This window comes from Hypanus sabinus, unplaced genomic scaffold, assembly GCF_030144855.1.
Source record: "Hypanus sabinus isolate sHypSab1 unplaced genomic scaffold, sHypSab1.hap1 scaffold_349, whole genome shotgun sequence".
NCBI classification, from domain to species: domain Eukaryota; kingdom Metazoa; phylum Chordata; class Chondrichthyes; order Myliobatiformes; family Dasyatidae; genus Hypanus; species Hypanus sabinus.
Window position 1 is genome coordinate 259,997 of NW_026781251.1, and position 26,513 is coordinate 286,509.

Sequence of the window (26,513 nt, forward strand, 5' to 3'; positions counted from 1 at the left end):
AGCATCCGCTGCTGATTTTCCACACACAAATAAATCAGAAGGGACTTCCCCAATGAAATCGATAATTAATGACTACGCCCTCAGAGCTGTTCATATCCCAGATGCAGGCCCCAATTTTGTTATGAATCGTAAAGCTTTAGAAACGAATCAGCACCAATAGACTACACCTGGAACAACACACATAAAATACTGGTGGAACACAGCAGGCCAGGCAGCATCTATAAGGAGAAGCACAGTCGACGTTTCAGGCCGCGACCATTCATCAGGACTGCCTGAGACTGCCTGACGAAGGTTCGCGGCCTGAAACATTGACAGTGCTTCTCCTTATAGATGCTGCCTGGCCTGCTGTGTTCCACCAGCATTTTGTATGTGTTTGAATTTCCAGCATCTGCAGATTTCCTCGTGGAGACTACACCAGGAGTCTGTTTTTGATCTTAAAACTATCTTTATTAGAATCTACTTATAATATAGTAACTTAAGCAAGATAAACAAAAGTTAACAGTGTTATGTGTATATATGTGTGTAAATATAAATCCAAAACTATTGAGCTAGGGGGAAACAAGGCTTGGAGTCTTCAGATGGTAAATTATGAAAGTTCAGTTCAACCACGGAATAACTGATGAGAGAGATATTTGTAATCCAGGGTAAATGTCGACAGAAGGCAATTATGTCGAATTCCGCAGGTTCCATGGTGGTAAAACAAGAGAACAGTCACTGTAGATTTTATCTGTCATCCTTCCAAATCCACATACTAATTATCACCCAAAGTGACTTGTCACAAGGCATATTGTCTTCAAGTGAATTACCACACCACACCCAGGCAAGGGGTAACACATCAGTGGTCTTCACAGGATACCCCAAATCAGCTCCACTCCTATGGATCAAACGAGGTGACAACCACACATTCGATGTATGATGAATCGATAATTAACCCACACTTGTGGGCATAGGAAAATTCCAAACAGTGACCCTTGGCACCTATTTCCCTTGTATCGATCTTTCCATTTTTCCTCCTTCATCTCCGTCTGACTCTGAGTGTCTGTGTCCTCAGTTAAAACTAAACAAGCTGTGAGTGATGTAAACAAGCTGCAAGTCAAACTGATTCACCTTCCTAATCTCTCTCTCTTAAAATGACAGTCCACAGCAAACAAAACCTAGGGATTCATAACAACTGACTGGTGTGCCAGTAGTTGGGATGACTGAGTGAATCCTTTCCCACATTCTCAGCAGGTAAATGGCTCCTCTCCAGTGTGAACTCGCTGATGTCTCTGTAGTGTGGAAGAGCGAGTGAATCTCTTCCCACATTTTGAGCAGGTGAATGGCCTCTCTCCAGTGTGAGCTCGCTGATGTTCCAGCAATCTGGATGACTCAGTGAATCTCTTCCCACAGACTAAGCAGATGAACGGCTTCTCCCCAGTGTGAACTCGCTGATGTACCAGTCGGGTGGATGAGTGACTGAATCTCTTCCCACATTCTGAGCAGGGGAATGGCTTCTCTCCAGTGTGAACTCGCTGATGATTCTGCAGGTCGGATGAGCGAGTGAATCTCTTCCCACATTTTGAGCAGAGGAACGGCTTCTCCCCAGTGTGAACTCGCTGGTGTTTCAGAAGGTTGGATGACAGAGTGAACCGTTTCCCACATTCTGTGCAATTGAACGGCTTTTCACCGGTGTGAGCTCTCTCATGTCTCAGTAGGTAGGATGACTGAGTGAATCCCTTCCCACATTCTGAGCAGGTGAATGGCTTCTCCCCAGTGTGAGCTCGCTGGTGTCTCTGTAGGGCGGATGATTGAGTGAATCCCTTCCCGCATTCTGAGCAGATGAACGGCTTCTCCCCAGTGTGAGCTCGCTGGTGACTCTGTAGGGTGGATAACTCAGTGAATCTCTTCCCACATTCTGAGCAGGTGAATGGCCTCTCTCCAGTGTGAACTCGCTGATGACTCTGCAGGTGGGATGACTGAGTGAATCCCTTCCCACATTCTGAACAGGTGAACGGCTTCACCCCAGTGTGAATTCGCTGATGTACCAGTAGGGTGGATAACTCACTGAATCCTTTCCCACATTCTGAGCATGTGAATGGCTTCTCCCCAGTGTGAACTCGCTGATGTCTCAGTTGGCTGGATAAAGCACTGAATCCTTTCCCACATTCTGAGCAGGTGAATGGCTTCTCCCCAGTGTGAACTCGTTGATGTACCAGTAGGTTGGATAAATCACTGAATCCTTTCCCACATTCTGAGCAGGTGAATGGCTTCTCCCCAGTGTGAACTCGCTGATGTACCAGTAGGTTGGATGACCGAGTGAATCTCTTCCCACAGACTGAGCAGGTGAAGCGCCTCTCTCCAGTGTGAACTCGCTGGGGACTCCGTAGGTTGGATGACTGAGTGAATCTCTTCTCACATTCTGAACAGGTGAACGGCCTCTCCCCAGTGTGAACTCGCTGGGGACTCCGTAGGTTGGATGACTGAGTGAATCCCTTCCCACAGACTGAACAGGTGAATGGCTTCTCCCCAGTGTGAACTCGCTGGTGAGCCATAAGTTCAAATGACTGAGTGAATCCTTTCCCAGAAATTCAGCAGATCACCAGCCTCTACCAGGTGTGGTGTGAACTGACTGGTGTGTCCACAGGTCCAACTGAATCCTTTCTCACACACAGAACAGATGAATGGCCTTGCCCAGTGTGAACTTGCTGATGTACCTTCAATTGTGATAACTGAGTGAATCTATTCCCACTGTCTGAGCAGGTGAACAGCCTTTCTCCTGTGTAAGATGACTGGCTTGCTATTTGGTCAAATGATCAATTGAATCCCTCTCCACAGTCTGAGCAGGAAGGATAGTCGATTGAATCCCTTGCTCCACTTCTTAAATATCCAGACAGAGACAGCAAAACTGGCGTTTTCTGTTTGAGATCCCCGGCGACAAATTCCTTCTCGTTTTTAACCTGTGAAAAGATTTACAAAATCCATCAATGGGTTTAGGACAACATTTCAGATGAGATTACTTGAGTTGCCATGGTTTGACTTGGTATCACACGGTTACAGTGAGGTTCAACCCAAGTTGGACAGAGAAATCATCTTCTGACTGGGCAGAGTGCTGGTATCTGGAATGACCATCAATTCCCTGAAGCTCCTCCTGTCTCTATAAGAATGGGGCATTTCTGCCGTCTCCAATCTGTGACCTGGCTCAGTCTGACTCTCTCCGTTGGTATTATTCCCTGTTCCTGCTGAGCTGCATGGGTGCCTGGCCCCACAGTAACTGAAACAGTCTCACGCAAATTGTCTTTGTGGATGTGCATCTGGGAATTCTTTTATGTATTATTAACTTAAAGTGCTACAGCTTTAACACCATATAAAAAAATACCTGCTGAGATGACTGGTTGGTCCGCACAGCTGGTAAAAGGGGTTAGAGTGAATTTTTGTAATATTTCAAGTTCTTGTAGAAAAGTACAACACAGAAACAGGTCCTTTGGGCCATCTAGTCTTGTGCTGAACTATTTAAATTGCCCCTCCCACACTCCTACAATCCAGGTACCTACACGAACTTCCTAAATGTTGAAATCGAGCTCGCGTGCACCACTTGTGCTGGCTGCTCATTCCAAACCTAGATGACCATCTGTCTGCAGAAGTTTCCCCTCATGTTCCCCTTAACATTTCACCTTTCACCCTTAACCCCTGGCCACTGGTTGAAGTCCTACCCAATCTCAGTGGAGAAAGCCAGCTTGCATTTACACTATCTATGCCCCTCTACCACAATCAAATCTCACCTCAATCTTCTACATTCCAAAGAATAAAGTCCTGACCTGTTCAATCTTTCCTTACAACCCAAGTCCTCCAAACTTGACAACAGCCTTGTGAATTTTCTCTGAAATCTTTGAATCTCTTTTAAATCTTTCCTGTCAGTAGGTGACCAAAACACCACACAATATTCCAAATTAGGCCTCTTTTACAAGTCAACATAATATCCATCTATTGTCAGGATTTGGTTCACGAAAGCCAATGGGCTAAAATCTTTCTTTCCGTCACTATCTAACTGTGATACCACTTTCAGTGAATTAAGGACTTGTATTCCCAGGTCCCTTTCTTCTACAACACTCCTCCGTGCCCGACCAGTCACTGTGAAAGACCTCCCTTGGTAGGTCAAACCAAAGTGCAACAGCTCACACTGGTCTGAATTAAATTCCATTTTCCATTTCTCAAACCATTTTCCCAGGGGGTCCAGATTGCACTGCAAGCCATGATAGTCTTCCTCGCTGTCCACTACACCACCAGTCTTGGTGGTCATAAATCTGCTAATCCAGTTAACCACACTATCATCCAGATTACTGATATAGATGACAAACCACAACAGATCTAGCACTGATCCCTGTGGCAACCACTAGTCACAGGCCTCCAGTCAGAGAGGCAACCATCTGCTACCACACTCTGGCTTCTGCCAAAGACAGTGTCTCATCCAATTTACTATCTCATCTAGAATGCTGAGTGACTGAACCTTCTTGACCAACCTCCCATATGAGACTGTGTCAAGTGCCTTGCTAACGTCCATGTAGACAACATGCACTGCCTTGTCTTCAACCACTTTCCTGATAACTTCCTCAAGAGACTCTGTAAGACTGGTTAGACATGACCTACCATGCAAAAAGCCATGCTGTCTATCCTTAATCAGTCCACATCTAGCCAAATACTTATATTTCCGGTTCCTGCACATAAGTTCCAGTAACTTCCCCACTATTCACTACTAGTCACCACTCCGTGGGTTTGGAGATTTCCCTTGAATTTCATAGAATCATAGAAATCTATAGCACATTACAGACCCTTTGGCCCACAGTGTTGTGCCAACTATGTAACTTACTCTAGAAGCTGCCTGGAGTTTCCCTAGCGCATAGTCCTCTATTTTTCTGAGCTCCATGTAACTATCTAAGAGAGTGTTAAAAGTCCCTGTTGTATCCGCCTCGACAACCGCTGCTGGCAGTGCATTAGACACATCCAACACTCTCTGTGTAAAAAACCTACCCCTGACATCCCCTCGGCATATATTTCCAAGCACCTTAAAACTATGCCCCAGCCTGTTAGCCATCTTAATGCTGGGAAAAAACCTCTGGCTATCCACACACTCAATGCCCCTCATCATCTTATACACCTAAAAAAGGCTCCAAACATAAACAAGGAAATTTTACATTGCTCTGAGGATTTGTTGGAAGTAAACACAATTATGAGGGTATAGATAGGGTAAATGCAAACAGCTTTTTCCACTGAGGTTGGGTGGGACGACAACCAGAGGTCATGGGTAAGTGGGGAAGGTGAAAATTTAACGGGAACATTTGGAAAAGTTCTTTGCTGAAATGGTCGTGAGAGTGCAGAATGAGATGTCAGCACTAGTGGTGAATATGAGCTCGATTTCACCATTAAGAGAAGTTTGACAGGTACCTGGATGGTAAGGGTATGGAGGGTGATGATCCCAGTGCAGGTAGTTGCAGGTAGCTTAAATGTTTTTGTGGCATTGACTAAATGGGCCAAATAGCCTGTTTCTCCACTGAACTTCTCCATGTTTCTGTGACAGAGAAGCTGGCCAAACTTGTTTGGAAGGGAAAAGGTCGGAGTGACAATGGAGCAGCAATGGCTGGAGTTTCTGGGAGCAATTCGAGAGCTGAGTAATTGATACATCCCAAAGACGTGGAAGCATTGGAATGGCAGCAGGGCACAACCGTGGGTTAAATGAGAATCCAAAACCAACATAAAAGCAGAGGAGAGGGCAAACAAAAGAGCAAAAGACCATTAGGAAGCTTTTAGAATCCAACAGAAGACAACTAAAGGAAAGTCAGATGAGTTCAGGAGTGGAATTATGAAATGGTTGTCATTAATGAGTTTTGGTTGCACCCAACAGTCCGCGGCATTTAGAGGAATGAGATATCCAGGGCCTCAATATCTCTTGAAAACCAAGATTCCCTGCACTAGTTACCATTCAACTTTTATTTTGTCAGACACATACAAACTCTACACCCTTAAAATTTCACTTCTGAAGAACTCCCACTTACCAAGTTCTCCTTTGCTAAAAAACATCCTGTCCCAATCCACACTTGTCAAATCCTTGCAAATATCATAAAAATTGGCCTTTCTCCAATTTAGAATCTCAAGAGAGGTCCAGGCCTCTGCTTTTCTGTATTTACTTGGAATCTCATGATCAGTAGATACAAAGTGTTCCCATACACTAATTTCTGTCACTCGCCCTAGATCACTTCCCAATAGCTTATTGCACACTTCTACAACGGGAATTTTACATACTGATTAAGGTAGATTTGATAAGCTCTACCCCATCTAGTCCTTTTACAGCCTAGGATTCCAGTCAATAAACGGAAAGTTAAAATCACTCACTTTATCAACCTTTGTTTCTTGGCATAGTCCGCAATCTCTCTACAGATTTGTTCCTTGAAATCCCTCAGACTGTTGGGCGCAAGCAAGTCCAAGTAATGGCTACAATATCATAATTTCATGTCCTGAGGTCTGAATGACATCTGTTTGGTGTCAAAAAAACAACCTTGCCCTCAATGTCACTGAAACAAAGGAGCTGGCTGTAGACGACAGGAGAAATGGAGACAGGCTGACCCAGGATCTGGGGTTGAGAGGGTGAACAGCTTTAAGTTCCCTGGCACACACAACACCGAGGATCTCACCTGGTCTGTACATACTGGCTGTGTAGTGAAAAAGGCACAACAGCACCACTTTCACCGCAGGCGGTTCAGGAAGTGTGGGACGGGGCCCCAAATACTAACAACTTTCTACAGGGGCACAATTGAGAGCATCCTGACTGGCTGCATCACTGCCTGGTATGGGTGCTGTACTTCACTCAGTTGCAGGACCCTGCAGAGAGTGGTGCGGACAGCCCAGCGCATATGTAGATGTGAACTTCTCACTATTCAGCACATTGACAAAAACAGGTGTGTAAAAAGGACCACTGTGTAAAAAGGATCATTGGGGACCAGAGCCACCCCAACCACAAACTGTTCCAGCTGCTACCATCTGGGAAACGGTACCACAGCCTGAAAGCCTGGATCAAAAGGCCTAGGGACAGCTTCTTCCACCAGGCCATCTGATTGATTAATTCATGCTGATACAATTGTACTTTTATTTATCCTGACTGTCCTGTTGTACATACTATTTATTATAAACTATTAAAAAATTTAACATTGCACATTTAGACAGAGACATAACATAAAGATTTCTACAACTCATGTATGAAGAATGTAAATAATAAAGTCAATTCGATTCAATTCAACCTCTCCACTATCTGTTCTGTCATTCTGGCTCCAATCCTCCCTGCAACTTTAGTTTAACCACCCACCCCACAGGGGAGCACCAGCAAGCCTTGCCAATAGGATACTCATCCCTTTCTAGTTCTGTTCCACTAACTAACAAATCCCCTATCACCCCTTTGACTTTCCTCTGCCAGGTAATTCCCCCCAACAGTTTCTAAAGTGTCCACCTGTTGTTGTGTGGGATGGCAACAAGAGTACTCGGCGATGGCTATTTAACCTCATTCCCCTTCCTGACTCTCACCCAGTTTCCTGTGTCCTGCACCTTGGGTGCAACTCACCTCTCTGCACGTCATACCTATCACACCCCCTAACGCTTGGATGATGCGGAATTCATCCATTACCTACTCCAACTCCTTAAAGTGCAGCTGGATATACACCTTCTACGTGAGGGCGTCAGGGACACTGGAGGTCTCCCCGCCTTCCCACCAATATCCCCTCTAATTTGTAATGACCAGTGTGTGCAAAACCTTGTACTGTACAATTTTTACCCAGTGACAACAACATGTGCAAACTGAATTTTATATAGAGAGGTATTCATTTCAACAGCGAGCAAGTCACTGTCAGTAAGATCTTTAATCTCCTCTGGTTGAGTCTTGATTGAGTTCATCTGCACTCTCACACAACCTATGTAACAGGTTAATGAAGGATTTACTCGCCACAGCTTTTGCAAACCACCTATTTGTGATTTTCTTGCTAAATGATGCTTTCAATTTCAGATTTCCAAATATCACTCCACTTCTTCCCACTTGAAAATTCTCCAGCAACTCTTGCATCACCACAATACACACAGTATTGTACATAAATATTTCCCCTGAAGTCTCACCCAGGTGACTGACAGTGGTGAACTCAGTGATGGTAATGCCAGGGAATACTGCCTTTAAGGGCAGTAGTCTGTCTCCCTGGAGTCTGGCACATTTCTGATGTGAAAGCTACTCGTTGGCCAGGGCAAAGGTGTTTGATATCATTATGTAGCCAGACAGAATTGGTGGAAGCATGTTCTCACTGGTAGAAAAATGCAGACCGAGAGGAGGTAGAACAAGCAACAGACACAAAATGCTGGAGGAACTCAGCAGGCCAGGCAGTATCTATGGAAAAGAGTACTAATGCTGAATTCCTCCAGCAATTTGTGTGTGTAGCTTGGATTTCCAGCATCTGCAGATTTCCTCTTTGTGATTGGAGGTACAACAAAGATGATTTTCTCAACTGGTGATGTAAAAGATTTTAGAGCCATAGAATAGAACACTACAGCACAGTACAAGCCCTTCAGCCCTCCATGTTGTGCCAACCCATATAAACCTTAAAAAAAAGAACTAAACCCACACTACCCCGTAACCCTCCATTTTTCTTTCATCCATGTGCCTGTCCAAGAGGATGTTAAATACCCCTAATGTTTTAGCCTCCACCACCATCCCTGGCAAGTCATTCCAGTCACTCACAACCCTCTGTGAAAAAAAAACTTACCCCTGATGTCTCCCCTAAACTTCCCTCCCTTAATTTTATACATATGCCCTCTGGTGTTTGCTGTTGGTGCCCTGGGAAACGGGTACTGACTATCCACACTGTCTATGCCTCTCGTAATCTTTTAGCCCTCTATCAAGTTCTAGACCAGGCATGGGCAAACTACGGCCCGCGGGCCATATGCGGCCGTTAAGTTTTTTAATTCGGCCCGCAGAACTTGATGAAATTATATTAATAAACCTTGTTAACGTCTTTTCCCCGCAATTCTGGCGTTTTCCCAATAGATGATGCACTATATACATTGACCTTTGTTGAGGTGCAGCGTATTACTCCACATTTGCGCTTTACTCTTTGTTCGGCTCGACCTTTTTGTGTGAACAGGCGTTCAGCGTCATGAACATCAACAAAGCCAGCCACAGATCCAAGTTAACTGACCAACCCCTCAGATCCATCCTGAGAATCGCCACAACAAAACTAAATCCAGACTTTGATGCGCTAACTAAAAAGGGAGACCAACACTGTTCCCACTGAAATTAAAAATAAGTTTCTTCGTTGTGTTATGTAAAAAATGCATTTGAAAATATTTTTTTCAATAAGCCTTACATGTTACATGTCATTCCTGTTAAGTGATGGACACGAGTAGTGCGCAGGTGCACGTACGTTCTCAAAATAAAAAATGCGCTCCAGATCAAATAACGCGCTCCGCATACTGGCACGCTGGCATTGTTCTGTCTTTGTGCTGGTCGTTGTTGAGTTTTGGCACAGTGGACAATTGAATAAGAAGGAGTAGGACAAGTAGACCTGCATCTCCTACCGGTTTTGAAATAAAGACAGTCAGGAGGAGAGTGATGATGATAATACCTTGAAGGATAACAGAATTTTCAGTGCTTTAAAATAATAACTGTTACTATTTAAAAAAGCTGTATTTTATTCATTTAATTTTCAGTGTTTTAAAAGTCATTTCAATAAATAGCTAAATACCATGGGACTTCAAAGACAGATATTTTGTTGTAATGCATTTGTTCATTTTCAATTGAAATTAAAGCACATGTTTTCTACATATCCCATGATATTTTATTTTCTCTTATGAGGTGTATTACCAAAACACTCCGTCCATCTGCTCCTGGTCTGGCCCCTTTGTCAAATTTTAGAACCCTTTGTGGCCCACAAGTCAAAAAGTTTGCCCACCCTTGTTCTAGACCTTTCATATTATTTCACATTTCATAAAGATTGAAACAGAATAGGCTGAAACACACTGTTCAAAAGTGCTGGCGTTCAATCCACTTGGTGCATTGACTCATTACATTTTTTGGGTTTATGTTTGTCAGAAACACATCCAACAGATTTCCCATCAGAAGTGCAGGAAAATTCTGTACCTGATTTCAAATGAACCACTGAGCACTCTGAAAAAAAGGTGCGGCAGAGGCCGATTTCTCCCCTGTGCTTTTATTTTTAGTGTGAACTATGTAACATTGATGGTGATTAATGATCATTACTTTCAGGCGACAGCCCTCCAAACATGTGACGAACCACAGTAAAACTTAGTGAACCTGCCATGGTTGGGTCTTGGGTGTCGGACCAGCAGATTTTCTGTATTATTAGATGTTCTCATATTAATACATCATACCTCACTTCCAAATCACTGTTTTTAGACATCACATTATAGAATGATATGTTCCACATAACCTGCAAGTTTAAAAGAAGCTCAGAAAATAAGGTCAAAGTAAGTTTCAAAGGCATCTGGGAAACAGAAACGTGCAAGTTTAAAGGGAGCAGAGATACCTGACTGACCTGCATGAGGTGTTGAGCTACCTAAAATGCATTCTTGAACGTATAATGTAGATTTAAAGCAATAATTGGATTTAAATTATTTTATTAAATTAACATTATCTTGGATCTCTTAATCGTAATTCACATTTAATGTAGGATTAACCTTTCTGCATTTGGATAACTACAATTTTTGTTCTTTTCTTTCGAAAAATGCAGTCACATCATAACACTATTCAAACTTCAGACCAAAAGTCTTCTTTTTCCCCCTTCTATTTTTTCCCAGGAAAAAAATACTATAAACTTTTTGCTATTTAAAATTGGTAACATTTATCAATTCATGCTGTTGTTTAAAATTAAATTGCTTAACTCCATGAAGCAAACTTGCAAGTTCACTAGCTAATAAAGAATTGAACAAAGAGGATTGTATATTTTACGCACAAAGCAGCATAATATCAATGCTCCTACATCATAAATTGGGAGACAAATGTACACATCCCAAACTTATTAGGTATTTGTACTCAATTTTTCCCACAGATGGTGAACTGCTAATCTTGGCTGGTTCATCAGGCACAGCATGGAGTAGATCTGAAGGGAGCTGGAGTGGTTTGTGTATTTGCAGCAGTGCTGGGAGGAAAAATCAGCATGAATGATGAATGTCTTTAATGTCCCTTCCTATAAAATGCTCAACAGATGGTTCACACTTATTTGACCTTGAGCTTTTTTTTAAAAACCATATTACACTTTAGTCAGGATTACTTAGAATTTCAACATCTCTCTTCCAGTGAAAATAATAAGTGGGAAGGGGTATAATTTAAAGATCCTATATATTCAGTTTAATCCACCCCGTTCTAATGAAATGTTTATTCAGTTATTTATGCTATTGACAAGGCTCTGAATAAAGCAAATGAGGACCAATAGGTGTGATCCATTCTTACCAGTTCAATGGCATAATTTTAAACTCACTTCTCCAAGTTTTCACATTTAGGAGCAGAATCACAAGAAGAGGTGGCAAATGACCAGGGAAAGCTTCACACAGAATCACAGAATAATTATTATAAAATTATTGTTGGCATGAAAGGAGATCATCAACCAGAACTATCCTCTCAATTCCAATCCTTTTCTCTTGCTCTGCATCACTCAAAAATTCACTCTCATTTCCTTTCCAATTCTATTTGAAAGTACCGTCTTAGTCTTCGACAGTACTGTCCTGTGGATATCCAGTAACTGTGCTCTGGAAGTCCAATCCAAAGTAAAATCTTTCCTAATCTACAATACTAGCACTGAACCTCACCATACTTTATCCCTATTTTCTAATCACAGGAAAGACTAAGTACTAATTTAAAACAAAGGCTAAGATTTAAACTTTTATCTTATGGTGATGATCATCTAATGTTATACTGCTATATATAAATAAAAGGGGTGATAGATAAGTTTGTGGCCTAAGGTAGAAGGAGACAATTTTAGAAAATCCAGCATATCTATTTTTCAACATAGTCCACTCCTACATTTACGCACTTAGTCCAGCGGTCGTGTAACATACGAATCTTAGACCTCCAGAGAGTGTCCACAGATGGGTGATGTAAAAGATTTTGTTCCCTTTCTCCGAGTTCCTAATCCTTGCATTTCGATAGCTGGAGCTCAGCTCTGTCTGAGAGATCCATCGGTTCCCATTCCCTCATCAGCCGGAAGCTCCCCGGGGTCCGTGTACGGATCGTGGGGCTGAGAGAGAGGGAAGAGGGCAGGACTGTCCCGGGGTTGCTGGTCACGGTGTCCGAAATTCAGAGGAATTATCCCGAAGTCGGTGTTTAAGATAAAAACACGGAGAATCGCTCTTACCTGCAACCGACATTTTCAAGGCCTCGTGTGCTGCGCGCATGCGTGATACTCGGGGATGTCATCAGCCTGACGCTTGCGCAGTTGATCAGTGCTTCAGCGCCTGATAAGATTTATTCGCGCAGGGCCTTTTGGGTAATACCGGTGCCATTAAACAGTTCTTGAAGTACCGGTTCAATGTCCATATCTCATTTTTTTTCGGGTATATAGAAAAAGTCTGCAGCTTTTTTAACGCAGGAAGCGGCTCACATGAACAATATACTCAATATCAACGTGTATTTAATGCCAAAGTAAAATGTGGATATAAATCACAAGAGATTCTGCAGTGGCTGGACATACAGAGACGCGCACACACACAAAATGCTGGAGGAGCTCTGCAGTTCAGGTAGCAACTAAGCAGCGGAGTCCACAGTCTAGGCATGCTGAAGAGGCTCGGTCTAAAAGTTGTTTATTTATTCCTTTCCACAATTGCTGCCTGATCTTTTGATTCCCACTAGTATTTTGCAGAAACTAACCATCTTTTTTTTCGGTCAACCAGTTTCCAAATTTTTCTGATCTTCCCTTTGTAGCCATATCCTGCTGGTCTGATTCCTCCTCCTCCTCGTAAACTCCAGACCCCATCTCTGTCTGGAGCCCCAAAGCCTGACTCAGGCTGGCAACTCTTTGGTTTCTGACTCTGCTCCATCGAAGATTCACTCGCTAGTCTGCTGTCAGACTTTAGAGGTGCATTGTGTTACAAGACCGCAGATTCGTTTACTGTGAGTGTCGCTTTGAGTGCCTGAGTGAGGCGGGTCTGTGACGTCACACAGGCGTTGCAGCAGAGACAGAGAGACAGAGGGGGGAGGAGAGGGAGGGGAGAGAGAGAGATAGAGGGAGAGGAAGAGTGAGAGAGACTTCAGCTTGTCACTGCTATGCCCAAAAGATTGGGTTGATCATCGGCACGCAGTGCACAACGGATGTGTGACTGTCACTTCGTATCATCCATATGTGTGGATTTCCCTTACCCGGAATCGGGGTGTTTTGTGGTAACCACCCGAAGACGATATTCTTGTGACTGTCACCTGGTGATATTTCTAAGTGTATTTCGGAACTAATCGACGGATAAGATCTTCGGCGACTGTTATTCCGTTCACCCAGCGTGGAATGTGTGTGGAATTCTTCGTAGTTGCCTTCTCTCTACATCTTCGTGTGGATTTACAAATCTCTCCTCTCACTCACTTGTTCCGTAGATTACTGAACTTTCCCACTTTACCATCTTAAGACTTTAAGCATTGTTTCCCAAGTTTGATAGTTTGGAATACGTACAACACCGTTAATTGCTGTTTATTTCGTTCAATCTTTTAGATTTGGAGTAGATACTAATGAAGAGAGTGGTTTTAACATCGAAACCTGACTCCGTTAGTGATCTATTGCTGCTGGTACGTAAAAATTGCAACAACCCAGCTGTCTGAGGCACAGTCCTTTAAAATAGGTGAAAATGACACAAAACATTGAAAAGAGCGGGGAAGAAGGAGTTTAACCAACTTCGTCCAGAGCCCTGAACAACGTCACAACCACTGTGAGCTCATCGTCTTGTTCAGCCTGGAGAAAATCATGCAGGAAATTCATGCAGGTGTCTAAGATGATGAGAGGCATTGGTCGTGTGGATAGCCAGAGGCTTTTTCCCAGGGCAGAAACGGCTAACACGAGGGGGAATAGGTTTAAGCTGCTTGGAAGTAGGTACAGAGGAGATGTCAGAGTTAAGGTTTTAAAGCAAAGAGTGGTGTTTGTGTGGAATGCATTGCCAGCGATGGTGGCAGAAGCGAATACAATAATTTTAAGAGTCTCTTAGATAGGTACACGGAGCTTAGGAAAATAGGTGGCTATGCGGTAGGGTAATTTTAAAGCAGTTTCTAGTGTAAGTTACATGGTCGGCGCAACATTGTGGGCCAAAGCGTCTGTAATGTGTTGTAGATTTCTATGATTCTCTGAAATTCAAGAGAAATCTCCTATCCCACGGAGCGGTGACTAGTTGTAACCTGTCATCACAGGGAGAGTGAGAGGGGAACGGCAGGGGTAGATTTTAATATACTGATATGGAACAGAAACATGGGCAGGGACCAGATGGACAGAGTGGCCACTCTAGTGTACATTGTGAGTGTGTTAGAGACGATAAGAACCTGAGACACGGGATTTGATACAGAGCTGATTTATCTTTCACAGATCCACAATATTAAACATCAGTCTAGTTTAAGTCTAACATCAGCAGAACAGACTCCTCCAATGCTCAGTGACCAGGGTTCAGTCCTGGGTGCAATGAGCAGCCGCAAGAACTGCAGAATCTGACAGTAACAGTCCCTCATGAACCTGCAGCAGCCTTCAGTCACCGAGATGGTGAAACATTTAACACGGAGCTGATTTGAACTTCCTCCCTGATGTGACGTTGCTGGTGTTGCAGCAGCTGGGATGATTGAGTAAAACTCTTTGCTCACTCCGGACAGAAATGTGGCCTCTATTTATTGTGAACTCACCGGAGCATCACAAGGTGGGTTAACTGAATGAGTCTCTTCGCACACACGGAGCAGGTGAACGGCCGCTTCCCAGAGCGAAGCTGTTGGTGAATCTGCGATGGCCGACTGAATCCCTTCCAAAATGAGATCCAGGGAATGATATCTCACTGCTCGGAACGTCATGGCGATTTATCCAATCAGATCACGGACATGGGCACGTGTTCGGGTTCTCCTTGTCGCGAGTGGGGCGCTGTCTTCTCCAGCATCTCCGCCTCCACATTCAAGGATCGGCGACATTCAAGCGCTGGTGAACTGACAGATACAGCGGAACTAACGAGCTGTTGTGTTTGTGAGTCCCAGCATAAAAGTCGTTCAGAGAGAAAAATCAAACTCCCACCCCAACCCCAGCTTAAAAAAAAACGGCATCCCGATCATCAATCTACAAACCCCACCCCTCTGGACAAAAGGGTTATTTCAGGTTGGAGAGGGGTGTGGAGTTTTGAAATCAATTCCTTACAGCAAAACTAACCCTCTCACTGTGTCAGAATCAGTGATTAAATCAGACCCCAAACACTGTGCTTTCATCCCTGCACGTTATAACTGGAACCATCTCACTGAGGTCTGATGGAGACATAGGATCACATCTCCTCTGCTTCTGACGTTTCAAATACCCTCAGAATGGTTTTCTGATTCAGTCTGAAGGTTTTGGTACATTCAGCTCGTCATCAGACCTGAAAAATCATGTCTTCCCGCAGCTGGTTCCACCTGTTGGTGTGTCCTCTTTCGTCCACCTCCAGGGAAGCTGCATCACCACACAGACTCCTCACTTGAGAATACACACAGTGTATTCTGTTGACTAATACACCGTGTGTGGACCCCGCTGGCAATTCTGGTGTTGTGACCCGAATCGAGACAAACACCACGCTGCCCACTCCACCTACAACACGGCACAGCCGGACACATAACAGGGGACTTTACATCCCACAACGCTGGATTCAGTGATGAAACCCGTCATTGATGTTGTTGTCCCACTGAAAAGTCCATTAAGGTGCTTTTAAATGCCAGCGCTCGCCCACAGGTGACGTCAGACACAGTTCCCACGCGCCTGACGTCACACATGGGCTCCCCACACCGGGATCTGCCCTCACGTGCGCGGTGTCTTACGTCACCCACGAGCTTCATCGGTACAACGGCTGGGCTAATAATCACGTGACCAGCCCATTCCCCCATCGCTGTCAACAGAGGAGTCAGGAGCTACGTTATTCCCATTGGTGCGAAGCGATGTCAATCACTGGTTACAACCAGTCACGGAGGCGGACAAGCCGAGTGGGCGTTACCCCACTGAGTTCGTCTCCCGCTCAAGCGCCGACCGCCTCCTCAGAGCGGAGAAAACCTCAAAGTAAATGTTCGCTTTCTGATTTATTTCCATTTCCCTCCGAGGGAAGTTGGGGCGTTTGTGAAGCGTCTCCCGCGGCCGGAGTCTGATGTATCGCTGAGAGGTAGGAGGAGACCGCTCGGCCCGTCGGTTCGATGCCGGTTCCCCGGGGAGGGAGGGATTTTATTGACAGGATGAAGATGCTGAGAGAGGGGGCGGACAGGATGTTTGTCCCGATGGGGACAGGAGGGGCTCATCTGTGGAAATGTCTGAGCCCACGGTGGTGTCGAGCAGAGGGATTCACCACATGGGGGGCAAACACCGGCAGACTGTTGCCCTGCAAGCGGGGCCAATGGTCCGGGCAAAGTGACAATTATTTGTGTTTTGTTGAGATTGTGCCTGGAATATGGTGTAAAATCCCGCTCCCCAAACTAACACGGGTTATACAGACCAAAGAACAAACTGCCGGAGGAACTCAGTGGGTCGGGCAGCATCTGTGGAGGGAAATGGACCGTCAACATTTCGGGTTGAGACCCTCCCTCTGGACTGAGAGTGGACGGGAAATAGTCAGAGAAAAGAGGTGAGGGGTGTGGATGGGGTAAGAGCTGGGGAGTGAGAGGTGGATCCAGGTGAGGGGGAGGTGGGAAGGTGGAAATAGTGACAGGGGTGGGAGGTGAGGGGTTGGGGCAACACCGGGCTGCAGAAGATGGAAATTAATTCCACAGAAGATTAACAAAGAAGTTAGAGAGTATTTGTTATAGAGAGTGCAATGAAGATTCACCAGACTGATCCCTGGGGTGCTGGGCTCATTATATGAATAAAGATCAAATGTGATTACCCTTTCATTTAGAGAATCGAGGATTGAGACACATTGAAATGTACAACATCATTACCGGCTGAACCAGGGATCACAGTCTCTGAAAAAAGGAGTGGTCTGTCCGGGACTGAGATGAGGGGAAATGTCTCCACTCCGAGGGTGGTGAATGTCTGTAAACCCCACCTCAGAGGGTGGTGAAGACTCGGTGATCGTCCCCACGTAAAACAGAGGCTGACTCATGTGTGGAGACCGAAGGGATCGAGGAAATTAGGATCGGACAGAAACATGTGTCTGAGATGGGAGAGCAGCCGCCATCTTGTTGATAGTTAGAGGGGCTAAATGGCCACCTACTGCTGTTTCTCACTTGATGTTTCAGTGTTCCTGTCCAGTGAGGCCGGAGGAATGTGAATACAAATTAGTGTTTATAAACATCGACTGATTTACATGAAACCTGCACAATCCTGTTTTGGATCTAAAATGTTAGTCGGATCGGAATGGGATTCGAACCCGTAGCCCCTAACCCAGGGAGGTGGAGGGATGGGACGGGAATATACGGAGGGAAAATGTTAAACATGTACCCGGTGTAAATAGGGAATAATGAGGGAAATGCGGTGGGGAGGTCGGGCAGCGTGTGAGGGGCGAGGAGCGGAGTCACCGGGTCACGTGGGAGACCCTCCACCCGTCACGTGATCCCGTTTTACCGCGGATCCGCAGCATCTGCAGCACACACACAAAATGCTGGCGGAACACAGCAGTCCAGGCAGCATCTACAGGGAGAAGCTCTGCCGACGTTTCGGGCCGCGACCCTTCGTCAGGATGTCCAGCATTTTGTGTGTGTTGTTCTCCAGCTTTTTACCTCTTTCCCCAATCAGATCTTCCCTTCTCCAGACAACACACACACACAACACTGGTGGAAAGCAGCAGGCCAGGCAGCATCTCCAGGGAGAAGCTCTGTCGACGTTTCGGGCCGAGACCCTTCGTCAGGACTAACGGAAAGGAAAGATAGTAGGAAATTTGAAAGTACGAGGGGAGGGGAAAGTGCGAAATGATAGAAGAAGACCGGAGGGTGTGGGGAGAAGCCAAGAGCTGGAAAGGTGATTGGCGAAAGTGATACAGAGCTGGAGAAGGGAAAGGATCAGGGGACGGGAGGCCTCGGGAGAAAGAAAGAGGGAGGGGGGCACCAGAGGGAGATGGAGAACAGGCAGAGTGACGGGCAGAAAGAGAGAAAAAAAGGAGGGTGGCAAAAAAACTAAATATGTCAGGGATGGGGTAAGAAGGGGAGGAGGGGCATTAACAGAAGTTAGAGAAGTCAATGTTCATGCCATCAGGTTGGGGGCTACCCAGACTGATATAAGGTGTTGTTCCTCCAACCTGAGTGTGGCTTCATCTTGACAGTAGAGGCCATGGATAGACATATCAGAATGGGAATGGGACGTGGAATTAAAATGTGCTGCCACTGGGAGATGCTGCTTTTTCTGGCGGACCGAGCGTTGGTGTTCAGCGAAACGGTCTCCCAGTCTGCGTCGGGTCTCACCAATATATAAAAGGCCACACCGGGAGCACCGGACGCAGTATATCACACCGGCCGACTCACAGGTGAAGTGTCGCCTCACCTGGAAGGACTGTCTGGGGCCCTGAGTGGTGGTGAGGGAGGAAGTGTAAGGGCAGGTGTAGCACTTGTTACGAACCCCGTAACTGGGTCACTTACCAGCAAAGATAGAGATGTCTGTTGAAGTCTGATGATACTATTTTAACAGTATTTATTAGTAAAAATACACAAAAATAATATCAATGCAAATATACAGATAATATACGTCGTCAATACTAAATCTAAAAGTGCGGGTATATTAATAATCAATAAGAAATAAGCTCTATCGTTGTCCCGGGGATAACGAATTGTCCAATGGAAATATACAGTTCACTGCAGTTCCACAAGCTGCTGTCTTTTGGTTGTCGCTGTGGTGCACTTTGTTGGAGAGAGAGAGAAATACGAATAGAATGGAATAGTTACCGCTACGGGTTTCCTACTGTTACGTATTCAGGCAACAATAAATATATGAGTTCGGCAAGGGTTTCTTATAATAAAACAACACGTTTATTAAACACAGAAAACAAACCCCCCAAAAGTAAACAAACACTACCGTAACCGGAAACAGCTGCTGAGCGGCTGTTCAAACAGTTCGTAAAGTGATATTCCAAAACAGTTCTTTAAAGTGATATTGCCAAAAGTTCGATATGCTCACAGTCCATTTAAAAGGAGAGACTTTACAGGACGATTTAAGTTCTCTTTCACGTCGTTTGCTTCGATTCCCGACGTCGAAATTCCCACGAAGAATTTACGAAACAGAACGGCTTAAAGGCACTGACCTTTCCTTCTCCACTACCTTCAATCCTTTCTAGGTAAACCTAGGGATTAGCACGAAGATAGTCAACGAAATCCTTCCAAATAAGGATCAAAGGTCGCCCCCGTTTCACCATAGAAAGCGATTCTCCTCGATCTTTAACTTCCAACCTTGAATCTTCACTCTCCTCTAATTCTCAAACTAACAGAATCATAAAGAACCTGTTGGCATTAACCTTTTTAAACTTTAGGCATTAAATAAAAACTTCATCCTTCAACTAAACTGCGTCATCACTTCAAACACGCAGTGGCATGAAGTCAACTTGGCAAATCCAGCCACGAACTGCCCCTCCTCACAGGGTGGGGTCTACCTTTTATAACCTGTAAAAAAAAACCCGTCACATGATCTCTACTGGCGGGAAAATGATGTCATTCCACCATCACAAGACCATCACCTCAAGTCCAGTACAGCTTCAACCCCAGTCACATGACAAGGGCACCACCGTCATGTGTCACGAGTACGTAACACCTCCCTCCAAAAAAAAAACATTTTTGGTCTGACAAGAACAAAAATTTTTAACAATTGCTTACAAGAAAAACAAAGGTATAAATTTTATAACATATACAATCCACAACACCATCATATAACAGCTTATAACTCACAATACAGTAGGAGTGTTACAATTGAAAAAAAAACCACTCCATAAAAAAAATTACAGTGTACATTCAACATCGAGATAGACAATCAGCAACCACATTATCTTTACCTTTAATATGAGTTATCACAATATTGTACTCTTGTAACATCAAACTCCTTCATCTGTTGTCTCTGATCTAACTGTAAATGTGCTAATTTTTCATCAATATTTTCCAGAATGGTTGAATTTGGTAACCTAACAGAAACAATGTTGGATTTAGAATGAAAGTCAGATGAATCATCTATCATGTTCCTAGTTAAATCAAACTCATTCTCACTAACCACAACAGTCACAGTATCAGATTGTTTCTCAAAATATGGTTTCAACATATTTATATGGCAAAGTTGTGTTGACCTTCTACGATCTGGAGTTTTTACCACGTAATCCACATCATTAATTTTAGACACAATTTCATAAGGACCATGAAATCTAGCTTGTAAAGGATTTGTCTGCACTGGGAAAAGAACCAACACCTTATCTCCAGACTTAAACATCCTCATCCTAGCGTCTTTATCATACCAATTCTTCATTTTCTCCTGAGCCAACTTTAAATTTTCCTTAGCTAAACTACAAGCTTTATGTAACCTGTCCTTAAATTTCAACACATAGTCCAACAAATTAGTGTGTACTTCCTTATTAATCCACTGTTCTTTCAACAAAGCTAAAGGTCCTCTAACTCTATGCCCAAACACAAGTTCAAATGGACTAAAACCTAAAGATTCCTGTACCGATTCCCTTACTGCAAATAAAAGTAAGTTTATACCCTCATTCCAGTCACTTTCATTTTCCACACAAAATGTCCTAATCATATTCTTGAGGGTAGAATGAAACCTCTCCAAGGCACCCTGCGATTCTGGATGGTATGCAGACGAAGTGATTTGCTTAGCTCCCAATTTATAAACTATCTGTTGAAACAATCCAGACATAAAATTACTGCCTTGATCAGTTTGTATCTCCTTAGGTAATCCAAAATAAGTAAAAAAATTTATAAGGGCCTTTGTCACAGTCTTAGCTTTTATATTCCTAAGTGGTACTGCCTCTGGAAACCTAGAAGTACACATGATAGTCAACAAATACTGATAACCAGTTTTTGTCTTTGGTAATGGACCAACACAATCTACAATAACTTTAGAAAATGGTTCACCAAATGCTGGGATAGGTTGTAATGGAGCTACTGGTGTAACCTGATTTGGTTTACCCACAATTTGACAAGTATGGCACGTTTTACAAAACATCGCCACATCTTTTCTTAGACCAGGCCAATAAAAATGTTTTAAAATCTTGTCCACAGTTTTCCTTACCCCTTGATGTCCACCTAAAGGCACACTATGAGCTAAAGTCAAAATCTCATTTCGATAAGCTTTTGGAACAACTACCTGGTAAACAACATTCCAATCCTCACTTGCAGGAATTGTAGGCGATCTCCACTTCCTCATCAACACTCCTTTTTCCAAGTAATATCCTACTGGCACCTTATCAATTTCACTATCTAGTAAAACCTGCTCTTTTAATTTTATAATCTCAGAGTCTCTATTCTGCTCTGCTATCATCTCCTTCCTAGACAAAGATAAATCTTTATAGTCAGACTTACTCCCAGAATCTTGTTCAAACAACGAAGATAAGAAAGTCTCTGACACATCCTCAAAACTCGAATCCTGAGTTGAACAGTCCTGAATAACAACCTCATTCTGCGCATCAATCTTTTTAGCCATAGCTCTAGTCACAACACAGGAAGAATCTGTGTTAGAATTCATCTCTGGTTCCTCTGACTCCATTGTCAAATGCACTTCAGGAAAAACTTGTCCACCTGCCAAGTCATTACCTAACAATAAAGAAATACCCTTCACAGGTAAGCTATGCTGTAATCCTACTTTAACAAATCCAGTAACTAACCCTGACTTTAAATTTACTTTATGTAAATGTACCGGCATAAAATCACTTCCAACACCTCTTATGTAATTTACCTCACCAGTATCAGACTCTTCATTAAACTTCAACACACTGTCTAACATCAATGACTGAGAAGCACCAGTATCCCTAAGGATTTTTATTGGCACCAAAGTAGATCCTTCCTTCAAGGATACAAACCCTTCAGTTACAAAATGATCATATCCCTTTCTAACTTGGTCAGACTCTAACAAAACCTCATTTGTTTTTATCAAACCCTGTAACTTTACAGGTTCTTCAGTATGTTGCACACAAGCATCTGGAACTGCTTCCTTCTCTTTCTTTCTCAATTTGAAACAGTTAGCTATTACATGGCCAGGCTTCTTACAATAGTTACAAGTAAGACCAAACTGTCTTTCCTTCACAGGCTTTCCTTTCTCATTAACTTTCTCATTAACCTCCGATTTAATTTCAGATTTACCTGGAGTCTCCATGTTATTTTTCCTCTTAAAAATTCTGCCCTGAGGAAATTTGTTCTTATGGATCAAAACATACTCATCAGCTAATCTAGCACAGTCCTGCAATTTATCAGTATCCTTCTCATTTAAGTAGGTCCTTACTTCAACAGGAATGCTTCTTTTAAATTCCTCCATTAAAATCAGCTCTCTCAATGTATCATAGTCCCCATTTACATTTTTAGAAGAAACCCATCTCTCAAAACACATAGCTTTATCATAGGCAAATTCCACATAAGTTTTTTCCACAGACTTTTTCAAACTTCTGAATCTTTCCCTATATGCTTCTGGGACTAACTCATATGCGTTTAAAATATGACTCTTTACAATATCATAATCAAGAGCTTGTGCAGCTGTTAAAGCTGTGTAAACTTGTTGTGCTTTGCCTTTAATTACACTCTGTAACAACACTGACCATTTATCTTTCGGCCACTCTGACATCAGAGCAATAGTTTCAAAATGTTGAAAATACCTTTCCACTTCTGTTTCACTAAATGGAGGGACCAATTTAATTTCTTGACTAGCAACAAACGTTTTTTTAGAACCAGAAGACTGATTTCCAGTCCTTAATTCCTCCATTGCATATGCAAATTCTCTCTTCTTTTGTTCCATCTCCAATTTACACCTCTCCAAATCAGCTTTACTTTGTTCCAATTTCATTTGTTCGATTTGCAACTGCATCTCCAGTTTACTTATTTGAAACGACTCTAAAATCGATTCATCAAAAACACCCGAATCCACATAGTGTGACGCGATTTTCCTCTGTATTACAGCCTTAGAAGTAGTCTGCAAAATACCTTTAAGTCGCAATCTACTAGCTATCTCAAACACCTCAGTTTTTTTCGCCGTCGCCAACACCTCTGCAGCTGGCGAAGCCAGAAACTCATCAATATTCATTGCTGCCGAATACCACAACAAGCCAAACAAAAGAACCGAGTAATCCCCGTTTCCAAAACACCGATTTAAAAGTTAGCAAGCATTTAAACTCAAAAAATTCAATCCCGACGCAGCCCCCATATTTAATGTTACGTATTCAGGCAACAATAAATATATGAGTTCGGCAAGGGTTTCTTATAATAAAACAACACGTTTATTAAACACAGAAAACAAACCCCCCAAAAGTAAACAAACACTACCGTAACCGGAAACAGCTGCTGAGCGGCTGTTCAAACAGTTCGTAAAGTGATATTCCAAAACAGTTCTTTAAAGTGATATTGCCAAAAGTTCGATATGCTCACAGTCCATTTAAAAGGAGAGACTTTACAGGACGATTTAAGTTCTCTTTCACGTCGTTTGCTTCGATTCCCGACGTCGAAATTCCCACGAAGAATTTACGAAACAGAACGGCTTAAAGGCACTGACCTTTCCTTCTCCACTACCTTCAATCCTTTCTAGGTAAACCTAGGGATTAGCACGAAGATAGTCAACGAAATCCTTCCAAATAAGGATCAAAGGTCGCCCCCGTTTCACCGTAGAAAGCGATTCTCCTCGATCTTTAACTTCCAACCTTGAATCTTCACTCTCCTCTAATTCTCAAACTAACAGAATCATAAAGAACCTGTTGGCATTAACCTTTTTAAACTTTAGGCATTAAATAAAAACTTCATCCTTCAACTAAACTGCGTCATCACTTCAAACACGCAGTGGCATGAAGTCAACTTGGCAAATCCAGCCACGAACTGCCCCTCCTCACAGGGTGGGGTCTACCTTTTATAACCTGTAAAAAAAAACCCGTCACATGATCTCTACTGGCGGGAAAATGATGTCATTCCACCATCACAAGACCATCACCTCAAGTCCAGTACAGCTTCAACCCCAGTCACATGACAAGGGCACCACCGTCATGTGTCACGAGTACGTAACACTACCTTTATGATTTTGATTCGTCAGGAGTCCCGTTGGTGTGGCCGTTCACTTGTGGCCTCTCCTTTAGCTAAAGCCATTCTTCCGTGGTGAGGCCGCCAACCCCAGGCAAGGGAAAGGACACACACGAACCCCACCGACTGTCGCTATTAAAGGCTGTCACCGGATTCCTAGCGTTTCTCCTGGTGCGTCTAAAGGGGTTGTTCCCCAGACCCTCTTTTATCCCCACTCACGGGGTCTCAGATGTCAATCAGGTTGGGATGATGCAATCCCTCAACCAGCCCACTCTGGTCATTCCCTGAGGGCTTCAATGAGTAGTACAGCACTCAATACACAATTCCGTCTCCAAGAGACAATGGCCGTTATCAGTGGCTCCGTTTCGCTGAGGCCAGGACACATTCCAAAACCTTGAGGATTCTGCGTGTCCCTCTCTCATTTCCTGGGTCCCAGACTCGAATTAATAGCGATCTTGCGATTCTCAAAAAGGAGAGGGCGACTTTGTACCCTTCGGCCCCTCAGAGTTGCTTCACCTTCGTAACACACTTCAGATTCAGATTGTTTATTGTCATTTAGAAACCACAAATGCAATGAGTTAAAAAAATGAGACAATGTTCTCCAGAATTATATCACAAAAGCTCAGGACAAAACAGAGTACACCAGAAAATCCACATAACGTTTGGCAATCCCCAATCCAGAGTCCGGAGAGGCTGCTGCGTGTTAATATCGCGCTACCATCTTAGCGCGTTCCCCGGAAAGGTGCCCCAAATCCACCAGACAAAACAAGACCAAAAACTAAAGCTACAAGACCTGAACAAAACCACATAGTTACAACAGTGCAAACAATAGCACAATTGATTAAAAAAAAGACTATAGGCACAGTAAAAATAGTCCAAGATGTTAAAGGACTGTAAATTCAAAATAAATTACCACAGTTTCCACGAGTCCCCAGGGTCCCGACAGACTCGCCATCCCACGCCGGCGGCAGAAGGGAATACCCCCGCTATTGGCTTCCACGGCGCCGCCCGACTCAGCCTCGCAGACGCAGCACACACCAAATGCGCCGAGTCCGTCGAACCTCCGAGCCAAAGACCATCCCCTCCGGCACAGCTTCTCCGAGCACCATCCTCTGCCGAGTGTATCAAGACGGCCCCGCCAATGCGACCCCGAGGACTGGGGGCCTGTTCTCCCCAACAGAGTCCCGGACCTCACAGCAGCAGCAACGAAGAAGGTCTTCCTGGGATTTCCCGGTGTTTCTCTGCACGTCCACGTCCGTTTTCAATCGATTATGATTGCGCACGGCACCCCACTTCACAAATAACAGATAATCGGCTCCGGAGTGGCCGCTGCAAGCTGCGTCACCATCTTGGATCCTTCCAAGTTGTTCCGCTTGCAAGGATAAGTGCCAGGAGGGAGATCGGTGGGAAGGGATGGGGGGACAAGGGAGTCACGTCGGGAGCGATCTCTGCGGAAAGCAGAAAGGGGGGGGGGGAGATGTGTTTGGTAGTGGGATCCCATTGGAGGTGGCGGAAGTTACGGAGAATTATACGTTCGACCTGGAGGCTGGTGGGGTGGTAGTTGAGGACAAGGGGAACCCTATCCCGAGTGGGGTGGCGGGTGGATGGGGTGAGGGCATGGGAGTTGGAAATGGGAGAGATGTGTTTGAAAGCAGAGTTAATAGTGGAGGAAGGGAAGCCCCTTTGTTTAAAAAAGGAAGACACCTCCTTCGTCCTGGAATGAAAAACCTCATCCTGAGAGCAGATGCGACGGAGACGGAGGAATTGCGATAAAGGGATTGCATTTTTGCAAGAGACAGGGTGGGAAGAGGAATAGTCCAGGTAGCTGTGAGAGTCTGTAGGCTTATAGTAGATATCAGTAGATAGGCCGTCTCCACAGATGGTGACTGAAAGATTAAAAAAGGGGAGGGAGGTTTCGAAAATGGATCAGGTAAATTTGAGGACAGGGTGAAAGTTGGAGGCAAAGTTAATGAAGTCAACGAGCTCAGCATGCGTACAGGAGGCAGCGCCAATGCAGTCGTCGATGTAGCGAAGGAAAAGAGGGAGATGGATACTCGTATAGGCTTGGAACATGGGCTGTTCCACAAAGCCAACAGAAAGGCAGGCATAACTGGGACCCGTGCGGGTGCCCATGGCTACACCCTTGGTT

General features: G+C 44.1%; 1 protein-coding gene across 1 annotated transcript; it reads right to left on the reverse strand.

Annotated features, from left to right (window-relative positions):
* Positions 1-346: 346 nt before the first annotated feature.
* On the reverse strand, positions 347-12,413 carry LOC132388567 (zinc finger protein 271-like). Its single transcript, XM_059960945.1, has 2 exons — positions 12,369-12,413; positions 347-2,936 (listed from the first exon to the last, which is right to left on the reverse strand). Exon 2 carries the CDS (start codon positions 2,529-2,531, stop codon positions 1,224-1,226), a length of 1,308 nt encoding a protein of 435 aa, XP_059816928.1. The 5' UTR covers positions 2,532-2,936; positions 12,369-12,413; the 3' UTR covers positions 347-1,223.
* Positions 12,414-26,513: the final 14,100 nt, after the last annotated feature.

Excerpts from the sequence above, each read along its gene's own strand:
- LOC132388567 (XM_059960945.1), bottom strand. The coding sequence starts at position 2,531 with ATGGCTCACCAGCGAGTTCACACTGGGGAGAAGCCATTCACCTGTTCA.